Genomic DNA, 24,901 nt, shown 5'->3' on the forward strand with positions numbered 1-24,901 from the left:
GATCGCAGGGTCCTAGGATCGAGTCCCACATTGGGCTCCCTGCTCTGTGGGGAGTTTGCTTCTCCCTCAGGCCTCTGCCCCCCCACCCCCCGCTTGTGTGCTTCTGCGCACTCTCTCTCTCTCAAATAAATGAAATCTTAAAAAAAAAAAAAGAGGAACTTTTTCCAAAATGGTGGACAGGAGAGTCCTTCGGGTGGCCCTAGCAACCATCATCTTCTCTAGTCTCCACGTTTCCTGTGGAATTTCAAATGCTCTAACTCAGGACATTGTGGTAGGGACCAAATCCTGCATCTAGCCCCTAAAAAACCAAAATCTGTGTTCATATAATAACAAATCACATTCATTTTCTCATGATAGTGACAGTGCAGCCTCCTCTCAATGGTTTTGGACATCGATGAATGCGTCCTTAAATACTACTCTGGGCATAACCAAAAGCGAGGGTTGTGAAGAGGAGGGTCATCAGTGTAATAAACCTTTCTCTGCTAAATGTATTTTAACTAATTGCTTTACAAACAATATGTTGAGATGAGAAATCAGTTTCAGTTTTCCAGCACCTAGAGTTCTATGTTAGAACTGAGGTGTTACTGTTACAAAAGCCTAAATCCTTATATATTAGGGAAAAAGAAATAATATGTTTATAAAGTTCTAATGGAATCAGAAAAACTTCGGTTGTTGGCTTTGGGAATTTTCAAGGAGAATTGTGAGGTCTGGTTAATCTTTTGTTCTGGCTTTTAATTTACTTTATTAAAACAATGCTTCCTTATGCCAGAACCACCACGTAAGGTGTCGTCCCTCGACTCCTTGCTGTCATCTTCCTCGCAGCCCATCGTTCATGGTAAATACTAAGAACGGAGCACTAAATATTAGACAAAAGGCTAATTTCCTCCACATCAGTTCATGTTGTTAAAGAACTTAATATGCACAAGTGGCGGTAATTAGAGTAGGACTGGAAAGAGCACTTCCACTAAGAGATAATCACTAAATGACAAAGGCTGCAGAGATCCCGCTCCAAGTGGGCTCTGGACAGGCTAGACTTGGCACCATTTCTGCATACAAATGCAATTACCTTTCTTAACAATAAGACTTCATTAGTCAGGAGGCTTTCGGTCCTGGTGGCTGTGCTGATTCCGCGTCACCCGCAACAGCTCTCTGTGGCTAGCGCTGTACCCTGGAATTGCTAGCTACAGTTTCCATGCATGATTTTATCTGGCATCTTTGCATCCTTATATTTTGTGCTTTTCTTGGTGATGCTATGAATTACCAAGGCTGGTTTGAGAAGATGCCACCCGTTTACTCTGGGACTTCCTCCTTCCATCTCATATAAGGTTCATTGACTCATCTTCCCTGAAATCCTCCAGTCATTTTAGAAACGAAGGTGCGGAATTAAGGAACTTCCTACTGGAGGAGCACTCAGAGATCGCAAGTACTAGAAAGTTCCCAGCTGCTATAAAGATGAGTGTACTCTTGGGCAAGCCCTGGCTGTTTCTCTGCCTAGTTCCTGTCTGGTTTCTGACTGTCTAGTGTGGGGACTGGGCTCTAGAGCACACATCTGAACCCTCCCAGCATGCTGTCCTTCCAAGACGGTCCTGCCTCCTGGGAGTCGGCCCCTCACAGGTCAAGCATCCCTGCTTCCTTCAGCTTCTTCTCTGTCTTTTGTCCTTGTGTCTGTGGCACACCTTGCGTCAGAGTTCTGTTGTTGTACAGTCTTCGTGTAGGGGGTGTACGCAGGGTTCTCTTCACCCCCATTATAGACTCCTGCCCATCTCCCAGTGACTGGGGCAAAGCCTGTCATTTCCTAGGAGTCCCGCTGAAAGTGCGTGCTGCAGAAATGTGTATAAGCACCACATGGAAAGGGCTCGGGTATTTCGTCAAGAGTGGGTGTTTGAAATCCTGCCCGTGCTCGACCATCAGTGGATCCCATAAAATGACAAAAGTAGGACACAGACAACATGGTCTTCTGCAGGGTCCCCCCCTCAGTGGTTTTGAAAACAAAGCAGGCCCTCCGCATTTCTACCCATTCAGAAAATGCCCCATTACTGGTCCACCATGTTATTAGTGTCCCGGAGGCAGGTGTTGTGGTGGCCTTGATGTATTGAAAAGGAGCAGGTGTGGACAGTATTGTCCTAGGGGTACAGCAGCCTCAGGTCTTCTCATGGTGGGCATTCGAACACTTACAGGAGAATTTAAAATTCTGGTGAAGATTCTATTTAGTGAATCTGAATTGGCATCATTATTGCCTTCAGACCTTGCTTCATTCCCACAAGCCTTTGAACCAAGGTTGGCACATGCTATTTTCATAAAAATGCACGAATCTGAATTCAGGCCATTTTGTGGTGGTATTATTTTACAAATTAACCACTTCCGTAAAGGAGGGAAATGGTATATTTCATTGTTCCTTTCTGAACACAATCTGAACAAAGGTGAGTCATCAGAACCATGACTCATCAGATTCGTCTGACAAGAGAATTAACCCAGAGGGGCTGGGCGCAAAGGATCTTAGCTGCTTATGAGCAAACATTCCATTAGTAATTTATCCATAAAACACTGTCTGAAATAATACAGAGTATTGTGACAGGAAATACGGATGATTAGCCAGGAAAGTTTTACTACAGAAAACTGAAACTTGGATCTCTCTTCATCTTTTTTTATGTTGAGATGGTCTTCATTAGAATTTCACAATTGGTCCACATCACAATCCAAGGGATGTCGTCTTGGGGAAAAAATGGAATCCCGTCAAGCACCTCCAAGTTCCCGGTTATGGGAATACTACTTTTGAGGTTTGAAGTTTCAGTGGACGAGGGAGCAGGCAATCAGTTTGCTGCCCAGGAACGGTTGTATAAATCGATTTGCCGATGCAGGAATGATGGTCCTTGGCTGAGGAATGCCTTGTGCCTGTCCTCGCTTTTCCCACCGTGTCTACTTTCTGTGGAAGCTCAGACTCACTCCTGCACTAAATCACTTGTAAATCACCGAGTCAATGAGCTTTGAGAGCTGGAAGGGCCCTCTCTGATCCCTCCTTGCTGCCTCACGGAGACACCCTGCCAAAGAGCGAGAGTGGGAGTGTGGCCGAACCTCTGGGGTGCCTGGCTTGGGTAGGTGGATGTTGCCAACCTCTGGCTTCTGGTGCTGGAAGCCTTGTTCCCTGAAATTGCTTCAAGACCTTTTGTCCTTTTAATGTTTCTTCCAAGTGCTGTATATTTCCACGACAGACTTATTTTTTACTGAGAAATAGGTACCACCGCCCCTGGCCAAGGTACACATTTATTACAGGACTGTGTTGGTAAAACCACAGGCAACCAGGCCTTGAACATGGCACCCTTTACATCTCCCTGGGCCAAGCATTACTGGAAACACGGTGGATTCTTACGCTGCTCAGAGAGGGTAATTGGGTTTCGAGTGAAAATCACTGCATACGTGCAAGACAGGCAAGGTCAAATTCATTGACCTCCAGGGCTCTCTGCCTGCCAGCGAACAAGTATGACGAATTGCAGCATGTTGGTATGGCAGCTCTGATGCCTCCTTGTGTGCTCCCAGTTTCTGGGATACGCACAGTGTTTTGGGATTTAAAATTTCTTATTTTGGAACTCCTTTAACCTGTTCAGTCCCGAGGTACTTGAGGGCATCCCACGGGAAAGACCAAGAACAGTGGCTGAGTTGGCGGTACAGAGACTCCTAGGGATAGTCCCAAGTCTAGGATGCGGGCTGTGGTGTCTGAGAGCTTGGGTGCCAGAGCCAAGTGTGGAGCCAGCTGCAAGGACCATGATCTTGAGCTAACTCACCCTTGGTGATAGGACCCTCCCTCTGTAGAGTTGTATGCGGGAATTGAAGGAGGACTTGCTTGCACATTTCCTTGGTGAGAAGACACGGACCTAAGTCATAAAGCCTCTGAAATCTGGACGTTTTCTTTGGCTTACTTCTGAGATGCCGGGGCTGTCCACGTGCCTTGCTGCAGGCACCTAAACAGGTGATTTGTCCTGCAAAAGGACTGAGTTCTGAGTGCTTTTCTACCAAAGAAACCTCTATTCTTCATGAAGCATTTGGCCTTTGAGGATTAAATCCTAGGGCTGACCCGAAACCGAGAAGTCACCTGGTCGAATTCCCCCTTGCTGTCCTTTCTCTTTGACGAAAGGGAATCCTACCATGAGGAAGTTAGGTGTGTCCACAATGGCCAGCCATCGTGGCAGAGCCAGAGAGATGCGAGTCTCCCAGGAACCAGACCAGTAACCTTTTGTCCTGTTCTATTAGTCTTTGGTATTCAGACAGTATGATGGGAGCCCCCTTAACGGCTGTCCGGGGTTAGTCACCATGTGCATCCCCCTGGGACATTACTGATGCCCACACAAGCTGTGGCTCCTGGTGAATGACCCACAGCCCTCTGGCCATCCTCTGCAGCTGTATGCTCACCGAGAGGATGTTGTGTTGCCATCTATTCATGCCATTTGTACCCCGCATCCGAATGATGTGATTGATTCGAATGTTGCATAAGCCAGTGTAATAGCACTTGGGCAAGAGAGAATTCCTTCTGTGAGTTACCTGCTTTGGACAGAGTAGGGTGTGATCAGATAGCAAGTGTGGAAAAGGTAGGGGCAGATCAGGATCTAGAAGTGCTGTGAACTCAGATCCCTCACATGGTGGCTCATGGGTAATCACTAGGAGCTTGAGCACGGGGCCCACATTCACAGAAGGTATCTGGGCTGCCCCCCTCAAAAGCCTAGCATACCTTTAAATCAGCCACGCAGAAGATCTCAATTTATACAATTCAGATTCCGTTAACAGGTTAAGTGCATGAGTTCCCTTTTGACTGGGTTTTGGTTAGCTGACTAGCAGTGAGCTTTACTTGTCTTAGCATCCACGCAGCTGGAGCTTGGAGAACTCTCATCCAGCCTCAGTAACCAGGGCACACAGTGTCACATTTTTCTTTTGTTGACCTGTAACCTTGTGCAGGTTAGCAACAGTTAAATTGTCATGATTTCTAATGTAAAATGATAGGAAGATTGGGAAGGGATCCTGGTGAGCTGTGTGTGTTCACCTAGGTAGGGACACTGAGCTCCTTACTAGCAGCTGGTGGTCCGGACACTGTGGGGGTCCAGCTGAACTGTTGCTCCTGAGACCTCCTAGAATAATGTCTGTTTGCAGCACAAGTTCAGGGGCTGGGGAATTGGTGTTGCTCTCACTCTGAAGGGAGAGATTTTAAGATACTTTCCCCCAAAAGCGAGGGAGGTTTGGTTAGCACCACCTCTCCTGGGATGCTTGGCTCTTTTTAGAGGAAGGGCTGGGGGAGGGGGTGTACCTGGCTCTGGAGGGTCCTGTCATTGCACCCCGAGGAAGCACCCCAGCCCATAGCCATCCCTGGGATCACATCCCTGATGATAAAGGTCTCTGTGAGTGGAAGGATATTTCCCCCATTTTGTAGGAGGTAACCATAGTGATCCCAGTTGCTCAGTCCCTCTCACTGGTGAGTCTTGGTTAGTTTTGGCAATTTCCTGTGATGCTGAGACACTCCCGGTTCTTTCAGAAAGTGGGCCAGTAGCTGGTGTATGGGGATTTGTGCAGAATGCTGGTTGAGCCAATTCTAAATAGCAACCACTCCAAGCTAATCCTGAAAAAGACAAATTTCTGTCCTTCACGGGCTTGTTAAATCACTTTTAATATCACTTTTAATGTAAGTTACTTCTGGATTTAGAGCTAATTTACTTAAATTACTTCAGTTACACTGGAGAGTGCCCTAATAATTCTTTTTTCAATCACCCACAAAATGTTAAATGGGTTTGCGCTCATCAGGCTCACGCTGAACCTTCTCTGGAAATCTTGCTCACTCCTGCTCTGTTGCATTCAGAGACTGGGTGAGCCCCAACTCCCAACGTAACAAAGGCCAAACAGTGAGGGTCGATGCCGGGCGCTCGACATTCCTCGCTTCTTTTCCTAATGACTAATATTAGCGAAGGGAAAATGGCCGAGTTACATCCCTTCACTGTTGATTCTAAATTCTCTTCCACAATGTGAATGTAGTGAAAATATTCCCTCTAACCAAACCTCCCTGCGAAGGCATGGTCTCTGAGGAGGTAATTTGCAATTTGTGGGAGTTCCTGACGAACAAAATTTGCCGGGGGGGGGGGGCTTGCTTTCCACCTCTTCTTTGTTAAAAGTGGGAGGACAATCAGGCAGCTTAGCATGCTTTCAGAGACCTTAACCTAGGGATGGTTCTAGCAGGGCCGGCTTTGTCAACCTCGATGAAGTCAATGAATTCTTGTTGCGGGACTCTGCTCTGCTTTATAGGATGTTAGGGGCATCCCAGGGCTGTATCCTACTCAATGCCCTGGCACCTCTCTCATTGTGACAGCTGAAAACGTCTCCCTTCAGACCTTGCCAGATGTCCCCTTTCAGGGCCAATTGCCCTTTGTGAACATCTGGAGTAAGAATGTGCTAGGCTGACACCCAGTGCTCGTGACTGCCATTGGGGTTCTCCTGCCTGGCCCCAGAGAAGGTTACCATGTGACTCAACTCTGCCTTTTTTTTTTTTTTTAAGATTTTATTTATTTATTTGTCAGAGAGAGCGAGGGAGAGAGAGCGAGCCACAGGCAGACAGAATGGCAGGCAGAGCAGAGGGAGAAGTAGGTTCCCTGACGAGCAAGGAGCCCGATGCTGGGACTCGATCCCAGGACGCTGGGATCATGACCCTGAGCCGAAGGCAGCTGCTTAACCAACTGAGCCACCCAGGCGTCCCTCAACTCTGCTTTTAAGAGTCTGAGTCCCATGTGGGATGTTCTGCCTTGGCTGTGGAGATGTGTGATGGGCCCAGGAAGGTGTGGGATTCAAGCTTTTTGCTACATGGAAGACATTTACATGATCTCCCTGTCTCTACCTTTTGATGAAAGGATGGTGATTTTGAAGAACTTTGTAGAAGTGTATTTGGAAGGGGTTGCGGAGTGGAGGAGGAGACGGAGTTCTTATACACATATCTAGATACATAACTGCGCAGTGAGAATTGTTTTGGATAATTTGGTAGTCCACTAAAATTGTCCTGCAGGCTTTAGTTTCAACACTGAACTAAATCATAGCATCTCTTACTACTCTCGCATCTTGTTTGCAAAAATTAGATTTCCGAAAAGAAAACAGATAATAACCTCCCGGAAGGTTGTGACAACATCTGAAAATTCTAAATTTCCCTGAGAAGCCCAACATAGTTTTTCCCCGTTGAAAGTTTCTGCTCTATTCTTGTTGCTGTGAATAGCCTAAATAAACTTTAAATTAAAAAACATGATGAACAGCGGTACGGATTTCTAGAAGGGATTATGTCCCAAGGGATGCCAGAGCCACGATCTTTGTGAGTTCCTAAGGAAATAAATTGCATATTGGTGCAAGCAGCCTGGGTTCTTCCACCGTATGCCTGGCACATCCAGTGTGGTTTGCAATTTTTGATTTATACCATCTGCAGGGGTCCACTTTCTGGTCTTGTGCGAACGCACAGTAGAGTGCTCACGGCGGGCGATTCTGAGGGAGCAAGCCATCAAACTTACACCAGTTTTGAAACCACCAAGATGCATTTGCAGGATAAGTGAGTTCAAGCTCTCCCTCATCCTGGGATTGTACACCTGGGGTTGAGTATTTAGAAGGAGCTGAGAATTATGTCAAGCAAGGCCCTTTACTTTGTGTCTGATATAATCATCCCAGCATGGCCCCCGATGATTCTTGAATCGTGGTGTAAAAACATCATTTGTCACTCATAATAGAAAAGTGGGAGGAGGAGGTAACATACCTATAGATAATACATGCACTGTTCCTGCATGTGTCACAATTAGCTGTGTCTTGCCCCGTCCGATATGAAAGCCTACAAGATAAGAACAGGAGAGCATTACACGTGGTGGCTGGTGGTCGCTGGCTGTTACAGAGCAGACACCTCACATCAGAGCCTTCCCAGTGCCATGCTTTGTCATAGTAATGGAAACTGATTCCTGTGTGTTTCCCATTTGGCTCCTGTCTGCATTTATCATACAAAACCACCTGCAACGTCTACAGCTAAGATGATAGCTAAAATAAATCCAGAGTGTGAACATAAGCTACTGGATGAAGGAGATAATCTGATTTGCTAAAAGCGACATTGGGGGTGTTTCAATGCAGCTTTATGTTTACGGTATTTGAAAGAAACATGGAGGGGAAAACCAGTGCCCGACTGTGGACTGCGTGGCTTCACTTTTGCCCCACAGCCTCTTGGCCTGCTGGAGTACAAGTCTGCAGTCCTCGGTCTGATTTGCCAAGCAAGCTAAGAATGGAGTTTCCATTTTAAAGGTTGGGAACAGAAAGAAGAAGCAAGAATAACAATATTTGGAAAACTGTGTAAATTAATGAGAGCTTAAATTACGACGTCCATAAGGATTTGAGAGTAGTAAACAAACTGTGAACATTTTTTCCTACGTATCTATGTGGCATCTTCCATTATGCTTCTTGAATTCCAGATTCCAGCATATTTATTCTCTGGCTTCAGAGAGACAGCAGTTTACTCAGTCTTGTGGTAGAGTATCCAGTTCTGCTGTCTTACCTTCCACATGCCCTTGTCTGCCCTGTATCATCTGTGAGATCTGTCTGCCCAATGAGGCCACACAATTTTGTGGTTTTTTTTTTGGGGGGGGGGAGGGGGTGTGGCAAGATTGTTAACTCTATTCCTCTTTAAAAAAATAAAAATTGTCGAGTATTTTTTGAGCCTATGTGGAAGGTTGACTCAAAGGTTGATAAGCAGGATTTTCTTGGCCAGGCCTTGACTATTTCTTGGCCGGTGACCTCAAGAAATTAGCCTTAGGGGTGCTTTCCTGCCATTTCTTGTAATGACTTCAGCCGACCTTTCTCTCTGATATTTTTAACAGCAGGTGTAGTTTTTCCGAATATTCCTTGGTACCCAGGGAGCAAACATGATAACCACAGCCCATTAAATTTGTGACAGAAGAAAAGCTTCCGTCTAAATTGGCTTATGTATACTTAAGGGGTAAATTTACGTTTATAGAATCACTCAACGTGGTAAGAGTATGCACAGAAGGTTTTCCGTCAACATCGATAGTCAATATTTTTATCACTTTTGCTATGTAAACTGCTCTTGTGTGCATCGTGGATTTTGAATTGAAAATAACTTTTGTTTTCCTTACTGTATTTTGTGTTACATAAACATTTGACAAAAAGATTTCCCACTCAATGTCATGTTGTCTCAGTGAGCTTTGGTAAACTGGGGACTTGCCCTTTGAATTCTGTGTATTTTACTTATTAATCAAGTGGCTGTATTCTGCCCCAAAGTGCTGCCGACCATTGCCTGTGACCGCAGTGCATTTGGGCAAGGCCTGGAATGGTGGTGTGGCTGTGTGGGTGCTGACCTTTATCCAGCCTCACTTTCTGTGTAGGGCTCCTTGGCTGTGTGTGTTTGGTGTTTTACTCTCCCCTTGGCTTAGTCTGTAGAGAGGAGCAGTCAAGAGCCCGTGTGCATCACAAGCTCTCCTTCCTTCTCCCCGGACATGGCCACTTTCTTACTTAGGCTTTTCCTTTTGACAGAGCCCACCCGTACATTCCTCATGAACCTTCCCACCTGGCTCCAGATCAGTCAGACCCATTCTGGGGTTCCCCCGTGTCATGATGTCAACCTTCTCCATTCTTCCATGCCTGATGTGTATATAAAGGGACTTTTCTCCGTCACCATATTCTGCTAGAGTTTGCCCTAAGGTCATGTCTCACCGAGGTCATTCCGTACAATATTGTGCAACACTTGAGCCCATGTCCCAGCAGTGACACAGGTGATGTGGAACGTGTTGTCACACTCTTAGATTGGGGGTGCAGTTGAGGTACTGTTCTGCTTTTTGTTGCACGAGCATATGCTAACCACCAGCCAGGGTGGCTGTTTAGAGGAGCTAGGCACATTGCAGAGGTGAGGCTTTTAAAAGAAAGCAGGCAAGCATCAGGGACGTTTCCTAGCCCTCATCTGAGGGGCAGTCTTCTGGGTTCTGAGGAAAATATGAATTCCAAGCTTGTAGAACCTTCCTGTCTTAGACCCCAGGAAAATTTTGATCAAGCCTCATCAACACCAGCACCCCTTAATTGCCCAATATTGTACAGTTCCCAAGTGTCTCACATTAGAGCCTTGGGCCCTCAAATTAATTATGGTATCCTCATTTTAAAAAGGAAAATAGAGTAACATTTCACGTCCAGGATCTCATTATTCTTAGACCCCAGGCTGCTGATTGATTCTCCATGATGCCTTCCTTCTACCTTGGGAATGGTATTCTGCACTACGAGTAATTGGCAGCTTGGGATAGTCAATGAATCCAGCAATGACAGGACAAGGGCTTCAGGTACCAGAAATGCACTTGAGGACTCTCTTCCAGGACCTTGGCATTTTTCGGTTAGAAATAGCTTTCTTAAAGCATTTTCTGAAAAGACTCTACTCTTATCCCCTTCTTAAAAGCACACACATTTTTTAAAAACACTGTTACAGTCGGTAAGCAAATAGTTATTAAGTGCTTATTAGGTGTTAGATTAGTGGGCTACCAAGGAGACATTTTTGAAAAAGACAAAGTCCTTGTCCTCACAAAGCTTGCAGTAGAGTGGCCGAGGCAGGCAGGCAGTAGGTGAACACGTGGATGGATGTACGGATGCATGAGTTTTGATAACATGTATTAATGGCTGTGAAGAGGTGGCTTTAGCTCGCTAGCACACTGAGGACATGGATTCTGAAGTGGGACCTCGATGATAATAAAGAAGGAGTCATGTGAAGACCCAGGGTTGAGTGATGCAAGCAAGGGGAACCGTCACCATGAACATCCTGCCGTGGGAATGATATTGGTACGTTTGCAGGACAGAAAAAAAGGCCAGTGTTGCTAGAACAGACGTTGCATACAGGAGCTGGGGAGGAGATGAGATTAGATCATGTAAAATGGGAAACACTTTGGACATTATTTTAAATTTAATGGAAAGCCACTCTAGACTTTTTCTTATACTTGGATGAAACAGGGACTTGGAAAACACTTTTTGACTTTCTCTGACCCGTGCCTCCAACATCACTTTCATCCAATTTCCTTTCTCTTGCTTTTTATTTACAATACAACCCAATTTACTCAGTCCTGAGATACAGGATGGTTTGGCTGATGTCTATTGATAAGAAGCAAATGAGTCATCACGCCTGCTTTGTATGGAGACATATTTGTGCTCACTGGTTGTTAGCTAATTTAAAAGAGAAACAGGCTGTCGGTCCTATTTCCACCATGTCTGTGAGGTATTTTCAGGATCTCATTGCCCTGAACTTTTCTTAGAAAAAACCCCTTATGTTCCTGAGACTTTTTTAAGGACCTTTCTTTTGTTTAAAGAATTCAAGTGTTTGGAGTCCATAAAGGCAGTTTATAGAAGTAGAGGTCAATGACAAATTCATTTGTGGATAAAATTGAAAGTGTTGCCCTTGTATCATGTGGTTAAGTCATGGGCTGCCTCCAGCAGCTAATGTCAATCAAGGTATGCTTTCAAAATTTTTATTAAGCATGAGGGTGTTTTCAGTAGAGGGCTTAAGCTGTGTAATCCATTGTGCTCACTGCTTTGATAATCCATCTAATTGTCCTTGGAGCTTTCAAGCTGTAGGGTTTGGCCTCACTGATAATTTTATGGTCACATTAATAATTGTGTTACAGCATCTGAATGAATGTGTTCTCTAAATATAGATGAAACCGATAAATTCTTTCTATAGGACAGGGAACACAAAGTGCTGTTATGAAATTTCCCTAATTTTTCCTTCTCACTTGGAAGCAAGTCATAAAACCAATACTTGGAATGATTATCTTTCCGGATTTCCACTGCCATGTAGAGGAGCAGTCCAAACTCTTTGAACTGCTGGACCAGATGCTTCTCCAGTGACAGCAGGGCTAGAGATCTTTGGTGACTCTACGTTTGGAGAAGAGAGATCTAAGATTATTGATGTAAAAGCTGCAGAGGAAGAATGTCTTGATCAAAAATTGTAAGTTTTCCGTCTTGCAAGTTACTTGCTATCTTTGTAAAGCTCTCTTTCTTTTTGTTTTGAGGAGTTATACCTTATATGGGTTTATAATTCTCTGCCTGTCAGATTGCCCAGTACACGGAGTATTTGGTTAAAAGTAATGTGACCAGCTAATACAGTCCACTCTTTGGGTTCTCATATTGAAATTCAGTAATAGACAAATCTGATGAAAAAATTCCAACCAAGTACATAAAGCAAGTGAGAAGTATACATTTTGAAAAGCTCTGGTCCCACTTTCTTTCCCAGTAGGAGCCCCTTTGTACCCTATAATAGGCATGCTCGTTGTAACTACGACTTTTTTTTTTTTTTTTAAATACACTGATCTTTGTAGCACGCACTATTGTCCACTGCAGTTAGTTGCCCTTGCCAGTATTCTCTGGTCCTAGCAATGTCTGAGACTTGGAAAGACATAATATTCAGCACCAAGAACAGCACCAACCTATTGTGTTCTCTTCAGACCTTTTCCTCTTCTGTTCCCTTGATTCTCTTGCTGCCATTGCTCCAGAGCACAGTTCTAACTGAGGAACGGACTCCAGAATCTGCAACCTCCCCTTGCTTGATGCCCTTTTTGACATTTATGATCATGGAGGGCTTCGCTGAAAGCTAAAGGAGACTAGACATGAGTTACGAGATGAATAGGGATGTGTAAAGAGCATGGAAGTTGTGAAAACAGTGGAGGAGGGAAGTGTTGCTCTGGATTTGTCCAGGCAGAGGGATGTGGACAAGTGAATTTTACGTGGTTCTGGTAGAGTCCAGGTGTGGAGCCATTTCCACCTCTGTTTTGTGGATTTCTTTATAAGACCGTGCTCTACTCTACAGAAAGCAAGATGAGCGTCCTTTTTAGAAGACAGTGTGGAACTCTAGTTGGGCACCCCCATCCAAACACAACACTGGGGCCTCCTTTCTGGAGTGGCCTAGAATTCTCAAGGTTAACTCTGGGTGCAGTTCACCAGTTTCTCCAGCTACCCCAGGCTTCTGCAGTAATCTGCTCCCATTTTAGTTATCCTTTTCAAATGTATACTTTGTTTGCTTATATAAAAAGGAGAAGAATGATGATGAATCTGGGCTTTACAAGTCTTTGGTCATTCCTGTTGCAGAGCAACAACAAGAGGTAATGGAAAGTAGAATTAACAACAATGGCAACAAAGAAGTTAAGGCACATGGCAGAGCTTTATAACAAGATGTGGGGATGTGGAAGGAAGGATGGCTGCTGGTGTCAGCCTGAGCTCTGCCCTGGGGGGCAGTGGCTGAAGAGCAGGGTGTCGCTCCCAGACAGCATCTGCTTTCTTGAGAATGCGTCACAGGGAGATCTAAGATAGCAAGGCCCCAGGTGGTAGGAAAGGTGCTGAGAAATGTCACAGAAAGGTCACTGAAAGCTTTCTTCCTGGCCACATACCCAAGCTGCTCAGTGTCTCTGAGACCTTGAAGATGAGGCCTGAGAGGCAGGACAAACAACTCTGACCCCCTCCCAATACCCCCGGCCCCCCAAATTAATTGTTTGGTTAAAAGGTCAGGAAAACAAAACAAAGCAAAACCTCTCACTGTGCCTGTTATCGGAAGCAAAGTCCAACAAAGTCCTAAGCATCTCAGAGAAGAATGGTTGGCAAGTAGAAATTAATCCTATGGTATTTAGCCATAACTACTAGCACCGGATTTTGGATTGACTCTCTCCATGCCGTTCCTCCTGCCATATCCCACAACCCAGTTTTCTCCATAAGATCTTAATTTCCCAGTTGAAAATTTCCTTCTTTCATTCCTGGGTGACTACAGATGGTTTTTGACTTCAGAAAAGCATTCTCTCAACTAACATTACAAGTGCATTGGCGTGCAGCGTGCTATGGACCTGTCCCCTGGAGTCCTGTATTGGCACACCGTGCATGAGACCCTGGTGCTGCACTGCTGGTCTTTTCAATAGCAGGTGATTTTCAGCAAGTTCAGAATTTCTGTCGTGCAAACAGATGGTGTCTTAGGTGATGCTAAGCCCAGGGCATGGTCCCTTAATTGCGGTCTTCAAGACACGCGCATCACCTAGAGTATTGGATTGGTCACGTGGAGTTAACTCTAAGGTATGTATTAGGGCCTTAGCTAGAGATGGTGGTTGCTGTAGAAAAGAAAATGGCATGCTCTCTACCCTCAGTGATGATTTTATGCACTTGTTTAATTTATTCTTGTTTTGATCCTTCTTGTTCTTTTGGCTTTCTCACTGGGTGCCAAGAAGTGTTTTTTCTACCACATTTTAGCCCAGGTTTGTGCTCCAGCTGTCCCCTTCATGATAACTGAGCCATCACTTAATGTCAGCATTTAAAGGGCTTTTTCATTTAATAGTCTCAAAGTGACTTTAATCAGAGGCATAAAGTGATACCACAACTTTTGTTGGGAGAAACGAAACTTCAGAAAGTAGTCAAAGGCAGCGTGTTTTCAGTGACCCCCCCTACTCTGTTTTAAGACCACCCCTAGCAGTGGTTTTGGCTTATTCCTAAGGCTGAGTTCTCACTAGGAATTTGCCAGTTTATACCCTGGAAGTGCAGTTACTTCGTATATTAGCTGTTCCACAGTGAAAATGAATTTAGACTGTCCCTGTATGTCCATGTAAACTGAACTGTATCTCTGTTTTGCATCTAAGCTACTAAATGCCAGAAGCTACTAAATGGGGGAACATCCAATTTAATTTAGTGTTAAAAGAACTTGAAGTTGATTTTCCAAACCCAACTCCCAAGGTCGTCCATTGATGACAAAAAGGCAGCGCTGGCTTCAACGAGCAATGGTATGACCTGTTCCCTCTTCCCCAGAAGCTGAGAGGAGCCGTCTGTTAGCCAGTGGCCGGCTTGCTGCATTAGGCTGAGCAGTCCTCTGCTCATCAGTGGCCTGGGACACCCCCGCCAGCTAAGCATTTTGTGTCTTTTAGAAGTGAGTGGTGTTTTAAAGAATGCAAAAATCAACTGCCCCAGGTCTTTGTGGAACCCCTTTTCCCTTGCCTTCCGGGTGTCTGAGAGGGCTGACTGCTTGGAAGCCTTCCTGGGTTTCATAGGAGTGGCCGCGGTCAACTGTGCCCCAGGTGCCTTCGGGCAGCTCCAAGTTCCATTCCTCCTGCCCAATGCTGTCGTTCGGTAGTGTCCTTGGTACGCATCAATAGTTTCCTCTGTTTCCCCAGCCAACGACCTTCATAGCCGGTCACAGGACGGGGCTGCCATGAAAGCTGGACTACATGCCATGATGAATGCAGACAAGTAACAAAATTAATTGGGAAGATATTTGGATTCAGCAGATCTATGAGGGTTGGATTGATCTCAGATCTGTGAAATTTAGTGGCTCTTAACCTGGTTTAAATAAAACTCAGGAAGACTCATATCCGTGCTTTCTGTTCAGTATCCTTGAATATGGCATAATCACCAAAATTATTTGTATTTGAGAATTTTAACCAGCAGTCATAAGTTATTATATTACCCTGGTTTCTCTCTTCTTCTGCTCTTTTGCTTGTAGATACTAGTTCAGGCAATAAGGCCAATCCCATTATACCGCTGGTTTCCTCTGTTCATCTAGAGCTTCTTTTTGGAGAAAAGAGGTCTTGTTGACATTGAATTACATCAAACTCTTTTCCACACACACTCATGTGATCCTCCAGATACGAATGTGTTATGTTCCAAGCGTCCCTTGTGTAAAAAATAGAGTTGTCCCGGCTGACTACCCTGAGGGAGATTTATTTTTGGAGTTCCACGTTAGAATGGAGAAGCGATATTCTATTATTAAGCTGATGGTTAGATTATGTAGCCCTCTCTAGTTGAGTGGCAGTATAGCTAAAAATCCCTGGAGCCTGGGAACCCCAACACCATTTGGCTGTTGGAAAGTGTGGTTGTGGTCAAACAGATTACTAAGAAATGATGTTTTTTATAGCACAGCACATAGGTTGGGGTAATTCTTCTTCTCCCATTTGTCTCAACCTTAATTTCTTTCTTCCTCTCCCCCCTTCCTTCCTTCCCCTCCTTTCTTCTCCTTTCCCTCTCCTCTCCTTCTCTGTCTTTCTTTTCTTCCCTTCCTCCCTTTCTTCCTTCCTTCTTGGCTGCTTTGAAATATCTTTTACTTTTTAAATAGGGGTATTTATTTATATACAATATTGCCTTTCTGTACTTTCAACTGATGAAATGTTTTCCTCCCTTAATCAAATTACAGTGAGTAAGTATAAACACTTTTAAGTTAATAAATATGTATAAGTTGATCTCTTTATTTTTTCAAATTCAATTAACATATAATGTATTATGCGTTTCAGAGGTAGAGGTCAGTGATTCATGAGTCTCTCATATCACACCAGTGCTCATTCCATCACGTGCCCTCCTTAATTGCCCATTACCCCATCTCCTACCCCTGCCCCTCCAGCAGCCCCCAGTTTGTTTCCTATGGTTAAGAGGTCCTCTTGTGGTTTGTCTTCCTGTCGATTTCGTCTTGTTTTGTTTTCTTCTCCTGTAAGCCTCTGCCTTGTTTCTCATATTCCACAGGGTCAAGTTCTCAACGTTGTTCACAGCCTGTTCCCCAGAGCTGGGAGTGGAGATGCTGATCCTTGAAGGACCAGCTCCCCACGCAAGCCCCGTGTCATCTTAGTAAACACATCCTAGTGACCGAATCCTTATTTCTGCCTCATCTTCTGGTTGTGAGACCGTAATGGTTTTGGGCCACACATGCGCCCGGACAGCGAGCCGCCTGCAGCCTGGTTGTGTGGTCACAGCTCATGGAGCTCTTCCTGGGCGTCAGCCTGGCGCTGGGCCTGTTCCAGGGAGAAGTTGCTTGGGTGACTAAAACAGGCCCTGCCCGCAAGACACCGAGCATCTAGAGGACATATGTTTCCAATAGGAAGGAGCTGCTTCTTTGCTGACCTAGGAGAGATGTAGATCTATTTCTGGGGACAGTTTCTGCGCTCATTCAAGCACACGTCCTTGTTCTGGCCCAGATGCTCTGTTCCTCATAGGCTGCTGGCAGGTTCCCAGCACCGTGCTCGTGGCTCTCTTGCAGCCGTTTTTTTGGTGGATGTTGATGATGTGATGAGGTGTTTCTGTCCTACGTGACTGAGAGTATCTTGGTGGCCCCAGATTTATCTGCCCAGTCCTGGCTCTGAGTTCACAAGCACTTTCCGTGGAGCAGAGGGCTTGAAGTGTCCATCGTAAATAACCTGTTCTTGAGTGACCCTTAGAAGTGAGTACCGTGCCTCTCTTCTCTGCTTTCAGCCTTTCCACAGGATTTATCAGATGGAACGTGCCATACATTTTAGTCATTATTTTGCTTTCAGTTTCTTCCCCCTCCCCGATAATGTCAGCACCACGGGGGCAGAGATTTTTGTCTGTCTGTCCCTGATGAACGTTCAGGGCTCACGTTGGATAATGAATGAGAAAATGAAGGAATAAGGGAATGAATGAATGAAGAATCTGGATGAGGTTCCTGCTGGTTAACTGACCTCATACCCTGTGCTTCCAAAATGAAATAGGACGGTCAGCTTTGTGATGTTTCCAGCCGGATCAGGTGAGAATATCTGTCTCAAAGTATTAACATTATCCCATCTTAAATTTTCCCCAACAAGTGGAAAGGTCAGTCATCTTCTGCTTCCCACCCAGATATTAAAATAAATGGCTCAGCCCGCTGCTCAGCCAGCCCCCTCCTCATCCCCGGGAAATGTCTTTTCTTTATCTCGGAAGCAGTCCTAGTGACTGAATTTCAGTGAGAAACAAACACCTGATTAATAATGAATGCGGGTGCTTTCTTTACATGGTGTTGACAAATTAAAGTTTACTGGCCAAGCAGCTTCCCCAGTGTGGTGACCCTGTAATTCTCAGGAGGCTGTGGCTTTTAGGGAAGCTTGCAATGCTTTTTCTCCTTCTAAAGCGAAACAGAATGGTGGCCAGTGGAGGCTCATGGCAGCCGGCGTCACGCTTTAAGCAAACAGGAGACCCTGGGGGCCAGCTGGTGTCCCTTGCTTCTCCCTTGGCGCTCTGCCGCACCTCCCGTAGTGCCTCTCCTCTCCCTAAGGCTCTGCCTCATCTCCCTGCTCACTTCCCTTTACACAGAGCCATGCATGACAAAGAACTAGGAATATATTATTATTATTACTATTATTATTATTGCATATTCATTACTGTTACTGTCAGAAATACACGCAGACTTGGTCAGAGACAGACACAGAGATAAACACTATTATTAGGGCAGGCCTTCTCTCTTTAGAGTCTTATCATTGTATTTCCATGATATAAAATCATCATAGGTAGAAACTGGGGAAGATAGTAATTACTATTTTGTGCGTGGACTGCCTGGTTATGTTACAGACAAGGCAAAGCCTTCTCATATTCCTAAGTTGCAAAATGGTAACCATGATGACAAGTCCCTCGCCCCAAAGGGCACCAGCAGTAGTTTTTAATAAGGAAAACAACTTTTTTGGGCTGAGCTGAGGCTGAGTTGATTAACTTGTTTTCCTGGAAGACAGATAAAGCTTAAGCGATAATTTATTGAATATTGACGAAAATGAATTATGGTGGCAGTGGCTACTGAGCTGGAATGAGAATAGGGATCTGGGTACGTTGTCCTAAAGCAGGAGTCCTTCTGGCTTGCCGTGCTTCTGCTGTGCTAGTTCTCTTCCACAGAGTCTGACTTCTAGAGGTTTTAATCTGAAAGCATTTGTGTGCATTTGCTGGTACTTCTGATCATAAATATCCATGGAGCCCTTCATGTTTGATGTACGGTTTCTTTTGATCTGTTTTTTTTTTTTTTTTTTTTAGAACAGTTAATTTTGAATCAGAACTTACTGTTTGTGAAGCGTCTGCATTGTCTTGAAAGTCTGACCTTGTGCTGCTTTGTTTTTTACACAATCGCTTCAGAGCTCTTGCAGTTGAAGATAAAATCTTTAACTTTTGGTGTCATCATTTATAAGATTCTTAAGGTCCAATTATGAGACTTTGATCTGGTCAGATAGCCAAGTGCCATAACCAATGAGATGTCGAGAGAAAAAACTGACTCCATTTTTGGTGCCCAGGACCTCGACTCTCATAAATGTCCTTTCAGATGTGACCTTTAGAATACATGCATGCTTGTTTTTGTTGCATTGAAAACTTTCCTCCAACTTGTGGTTCACGTGAATTTAGCCATGCAATTGAGGAAAGCAGAGCCAGCGGGGCACCCGGCACCTGGCAGTCACTCATTGAGCCACTGATGTGACAGATGGCACCTCAAGGCCTTGAAGAGTTCTCTCCAGGGATGTTGCCTATGGATAGATTTTGTGCTTGGCACTCAGGTCCCTGAACTTCAAGATCAATGGTTCTGATTTTTTTTTTTTTTTTTCTAAAATTACCTCACAGAGGACATTCTTCTTACTGATTATGAATCCTTAAAAACATGCCTTAGTACTGGGATCTCTTTAAAAGGTGCTTTCTGCTTTCTCCAGAAAATAAGTTTGCAAAGATCTCACAAGCTCTGGACACAAGAACCCCTTAGTCCTTCAAGTTAGAGGAAAAATCCAGACGCACAGTAGCAACGAACATGCCTGCTTTTTAATTCTGTGTGGACACAGCAGGTTTGCCGTTCTTCTAGGGTGAGCTGGTGGGCACTCGGGCCCAATAGAGGTCTAGCTGGGAAGTCTGCCTTTGCCATTTCTTAGAGCCTTCTGACCTTGGGGATGTCACCACGCAGAGCCAGGCTTTACTTTTCTGGTGCAGAGAATTCCTACCTTCAGTGTTATTTTGAGCATCCTGTGAAACCGTGCAGAATGTTTGCCTATTGGAGGTGCTCAAAATAGATGGACATTGTGGGTGTTGTGCCCACTTCGGTGAACTCTTCCACAGATCCAGTGGCCAACAGAGTTCAAGCCGTTTTTGCAGAGCCTAGGAGAATTTGTATTGGATTTTTAAAAATATTTGAAAACGAGAACTTATATTTCATCTCTTAAAAAAAAAAAAAACCTTGAATTCTGGGATACAAATCCATAAATGTTCATGTCATGCCTTGAACTGCTCATTTTATCTGCAAATGCGGTGTCTGGATTGCCTAGGAAGTCTGTGGTGAGGCATTCATTCACCTACCAACTTAAAAGGCCAGGGAGGTATTTGAAATCTGTTTTGTCATTCTGCACAGAAAGATTATTTAAATTACATTTTCAAGTATGTGTGATACCCACATGAAGCCCAAAGCAAGAATTTGGAATGTGTTTTATATTCTTACAAATGTATTTGCTTCATTTTTCATATTAAGCGTGGAAAAGCTTATTATTTTGAAGAACTTAAAAAAAAGTGTTTATAAAGTTCTGTAAATATATAAGCTGTACAAAAGACTCACTGTGGTCCTGTGCATTAAGTGAAGAGAGTGCTGGATGGTACGTGCTCTGTGCTTCCATTGCAGAATCACAATACAAAACTTACACTTGAGGGTTTAAACTTGAATATCTGATCCCAAGTATATAAAAGCCATTGGTTGCAACAGAAAAAAGAAAACGGAAAGGTGTTTCTGAAATCTGTTCAAAGGATGGCAGCCGGAAAGGACAGAAGCCAGTTCAAGCCTGTGTTGCAGGTGAAGGGATAAGAAGTAAAGAGTCAGTAGACAAGAAAATACGGCGGCGGGATCCCTGGACGCATTTACTGAAGGCCGCCCGCAGACAGGGCTCTGTTGCTTTATTCTGTCTCTCTCTCTGTCAACTTTTATATAGCAGTGGCTGAAGTCATCATGTTGTGAGGCCTCTCTAGAGGAATTGTTCTGAGAGCAGAAGGGAACTGCAAGGTCCCCTGTCTCCTCTGGACTGTCCTCTTTTCTTAGGAGAACAGGTAGCTGGGAGAGGCCCGGCCAGGAGGAGCTGGGGAACGTGTTTCCTGACTCCGCAGCCCGCCTTGCCCACTATGCCAGATCTGCTTGGCCTGTGTGCGTCTCTGAAAACGAACATGGAGCTAATGTCTCCCTTGGTAATCCCCCTGCCTTGTAGATTTCGGAACGAAACTGGCCTTTATCAGAAAGCAGGAAAATCTCACTTAAAAGGTTTAGGCCTGCCCCTTGCTTAACCTCCCCACACTGAGAACCTGGAAGGCTCCTTCTCAGCCAAAGTAACCTGGAAGGAGGGTTGCTGAGAGCAAACACAGCCCTCGGCTGAGAGTCTTGTCCTCCGTATTTGAGAAACCCACGAGGCCGGTATGCTCCGTGCTCTCTTACAGAGTCAGAAGCTGAAGTTCGGAGAGGTTAATCACCTTGCCTAAGCACAGCTAGGGGAGAGAGGGGCCGAGCGAAGTTGCCAGCTCAGGACTGGCTGACTGCAGAGCCCCGGGCGCTCCACTCGGCTGCGCTCCTGGATCTCACTCCCGGAAAGTGGCACAACGAAGTAAGCAGGAGGCAGACCTCGGCCGGCTGGCTGGGACGTTTGGGTGACGACAAATGTGCAGAGACACCGAAACTGATTTATCAAGAAGATTAGGAAATGAAGTGCTGACATTTTCATCCTGTTCAGATAGGGAGCGCAGAGAGGGCCGGGAGTGCCTTGGCAGGGAACGAGGACCTTTTCGCTCCTGACCTCCGTGCTGGGTGCTGCTTTCCCTTTGCTGCTCACAGTGCCCTGCATTTCTGTGCTGCATCGTTCCAGACGCCTGGGAAGTCAGCATACGGCCTTCATCCCAGAGGAGACCCACAAGCGCTGTGTGCAGAACCGCTAATGCAACCCACCTCCCCTCTCTCAAACGGGGCCGAGCCAGCTAAGCAGGTGGAAAACTTCCATCTCAGTCAGTGGGTGGGTTCTGGCCAGAACAAGCCCAGCATCCCTCCAGAGCGTGCTCTGTCACACTGAGACGGGCCTGCCTTACTGTGCCCAGCTTTTCCCTCGGCTCTAGCAGGGGGGCTCTGGGAAATTCCGTCAAGCTCACACGGAGACCTTGGTGATTCCCGTGTTTGTGGCCTGGCTGCCGACAGAGCAGGGCATGGATTTCTGTGGGGGTCTTTCTGCTCTGGGACTTCAACTGTCCCTTACGCGTCCTCTGTAATTATGTTGCAGTATTTATGCAGTGAGGGCACAGGTGATGAAGGAAACCTCGGAGAGATTTCTCCTTCCCTAACGGGTCCTTCTGAACGGTGTCCAATTCCGAGCGATCTGTCAATACAGGGCCATAGAAGATGAAGCACGGGTATCATTTCTGTCCGTGGGGCATCAGTATCTGGGTGAGAGCAAGTCACGGCACACAATTCTGTGCTGTGACGACCTCTTCTTTGTGCTGGTGGGAAAGTGAGACCTTTCTCATGTTTTCAAGACATGCTGTCGCTGTCACATATGTATTATATGTACAAATTACATAGCTGTGGATAACACACGTGGAGTTTGCAGGCAGAAGGCCAAAATTTGTATGGGCTGAGGATGAACAGTCAGGCGGAGGCTTAAGCAAACTGATCATCGGTGACCTGGGGACGCTTCAGAGGGGGACCTGAGCTCCTGTGGCTTGTAGCCCCTCCTTGCCTGGCACAGGGTTCAACACACAGGAGACTCTTGTGAGAGGCCTTCTGAACAGGCACATGAGTACTCCGTCCGTCTGGCGGTCACGCACCCGCGATGGTCCCGCACCCATCCTCTGACCTGGGTTTCGGTTGAGCAAATGTGGTCCCGTTCACAAGACCATGTAGCACAAGTCAGCACGCTCTGCCTGTGGCCCAGATCTGGCTCCTCGGCTGTTCCTGTGCACAGTTTTGCGGGAACAGAGGAGAGCCGTTCTCCTCTGTGCACATACCGTCTATGGCTCCTTTCGTGATACAGCGGCAGAGCTGAATTGTTGGAACAGAGACGATGTGGCCTTCAAATCTAAAAATATTTACTGTCTGGCCTTTTACAGATAAAGTGTGCCAACATCTGCCAGGTCGAAAGGTGACGCTGAAGTCTTCAAATAACCGTAGATCCCGAAAGCCTGATTTTCCCCCCCAGATGTGAGTGTCTGCACATAGCTTCACCCACTGCGTGTCCAGCCCCTTCGCTTTAGTGATTAAAAGGAAAGCAAAGCTGGGCCAACAACACAGGACTCCTCGCTGGGTTTGCATGGACTTGTTGCTGCCCTCAGCTCCTTATTCCTACCTCTTTTGTCTTCAAAGCCACTGTGAGCACTACCCTCAAAGGGCCCCTGATCGAGGGGGGATTCCCTTGTCTTATTTTTCTTTGCTAGTCCCATGTGCCCTGGACCTCACATCACGGAGAAATACTCTTTCTTGGTGAGGTTGAACCGGCTGGACGGGACCCCGGGAGCCGTAGCAGGGAGAAGCGAGAGACCGGGTCACCAGGTTCACAGCCCTGCCTGCAAGCTGCTGGGGTCCTTGGGCTGGTTCGCTGTTAAGGCTTCGCAGCTTTTAACTGATGGTCTCACATTTGCTCTCACTCAGTACAGGTGCAAAGCCTCTGGCTTCCAGATTTCATCTCTGCCCATCCATCACATTTGACAGCCCGGAATGGCCCGGGTCCTGCTCTCTCCCTGCCTCTCACAGCAGCCACGCCGGCAGGTGACACCCCTCTGACATGGGGAGAGATGTGACCGGCCAAAGAGGCTACTTGACTCTGGGCCACAGCAGATCCTGCCGTCATGCACGATAGCTCACCGAAAGCTGCTCATGTAGTTTTCGGGTCTTCTCTGCATTGCCGAGTCTCATTAGGCTGTCACTGACCCCCAAACGCATAAAGACACTCAGCGTGTTGGAGTGCAGTCCTAGAAGTAAATAACCATCTCCCGTGCAGTGCCCGTCGCAGTGGCTGGCGAGTGCACGCTGGGAGCACTTTGAACGTGCAGCCAGTGCGTTGGAGGGTCTCCTGCCCGGCCACCCCGGCTGCTCTGGGGATTACGGCTGTTACACGAAGCAATGGGGTTTTTAAATTCATTTCCCTGTTCGCCTGGTTCTCAGCCTTCAACGACTACATTAGTGGCCTACTGAGGCAGCCTGTGTGACCCTGAACTTCCCAGAAAGAGACAAGCATAGTACCGAGAGCTCTGAAATAAACAGCACAATTGCTGGTGTTCACCCGGCTCTGACCAAATGCTGCTCTCCCTGCACGAGGCGAGCGGTGTTTGTGAACCTCCTGAACGTTTCACAACGGACTGAAAGGCATGGTTTTGAATACTTTTTGCACGGCTACCTCCTTTATGGAATGCATCCTCTGAAATGCTCATACCAGGGCATGGCCCTTCCTTGGTGCCCACTGTGTGCTGCTTTCTGCTACTAGTTTTGCAGACATTGTCTTTCAGCTTTTGGTAGCCTTGCCTGGTATGAGATGAAATTGGGGCTCTCTGAGATCCAGTAACTTCCCTACGCTGAAAACACTCTGCCGAGGCTTTTTGGAAATCGATATAAGCAAGTGAGATGATGAATCTCATGAAAATTAACTGGGAAGCTCCTGCACGGGGTTAGGGTTGGTGACCCAGGAATTCCCACGCACAGAGGAACGACTTCAGCAGGCTCGTCTGACAGACTCGATATGCAGTTTATACAAACTCACTAGTGAAGTGATGAATTACAATTGTAATTTCAGTTCTTCAGCCATACAGACAACATCTCAGGTGCCTGAGAGCCATACGTGATGACTGGTTACTGCAGTAATTGTAATTCATCTGAATTTGAATTTCAGCAGCCATTTGTGGCTGGTGGGTACTGCACTGCACCGAGTAGCTCAAGGGTTGTAGGAAGTATACTGATGGCAGCCTGTGTGCTGGGAGTGTGGAGGGTACGTTCATCACACTGGACTCAGATGTGGGCTGCTAAGTGTTCCCCAAACCCCAGTGTCTTTGACCAACCCCACTAATTAATACTCATGCCACCATAGATCTTAACCCATTCAGATGCACCTGGCACTGCATTGGAAGGTCACCCCACATCATCATCTCCCTCCATCTGCAGGCTGAGTGATGATCTCCAACTTAGAGATGA

General features: G+C 46.0%; 2 protein-coding genes across 8 annotated transcripts in view; one reads left to right on the forward strand and one right to left on the reverse strand.

Annotated features, from left to right (window-relative positions):
- DOCK1 (dedicator of cytokinesis 1) overlaps positions 1–24,901 on the forward strand; it is a 509,676-nt gene that overhangs the window by 222,422 nt on the left and 262,353 nt on the right. The window lies entirely within an intron of this gene.
- The window catches only part of INSYN2A (inhibitory synaptic factor 2A), a 57,086-nt gene that overhangs the window by 10,315 nt on the left and 21,870 nt on the right, over positions 1–24,901 (reverse strand). For 2 of the 3 annotated variants that reach the window (XM_047703536.1, XM_047703537.1), the window contains one exon: positions 7,757–7,828. The exons of the other annotated variant lie outside the window; for it this stretch is intronic. In XM_047703536.1, coding sequence (XP_047559492.1) covers positions 7,757–7,828 — 72 coding nt within the window. The remainder of the gene's footprint in view (positions 1–7,756; positions 7,829–24,901) is intronic. 3 annotated transcript variants of the gene reach the window in all.

The sequence above is a fragment of the Lutra lutra genome, chromosome 14, assembly GCF_902655055.1.
Source record: "Lutra lutra chromosome 14, mLutLut1.2, whole genome shotgun sequence".
Lineage (NCBI taxonomy): Eukaryota > Metazoa > Chordata > Mammalia > Carnivora > Mustelidae > Lutra > Lutra lutra.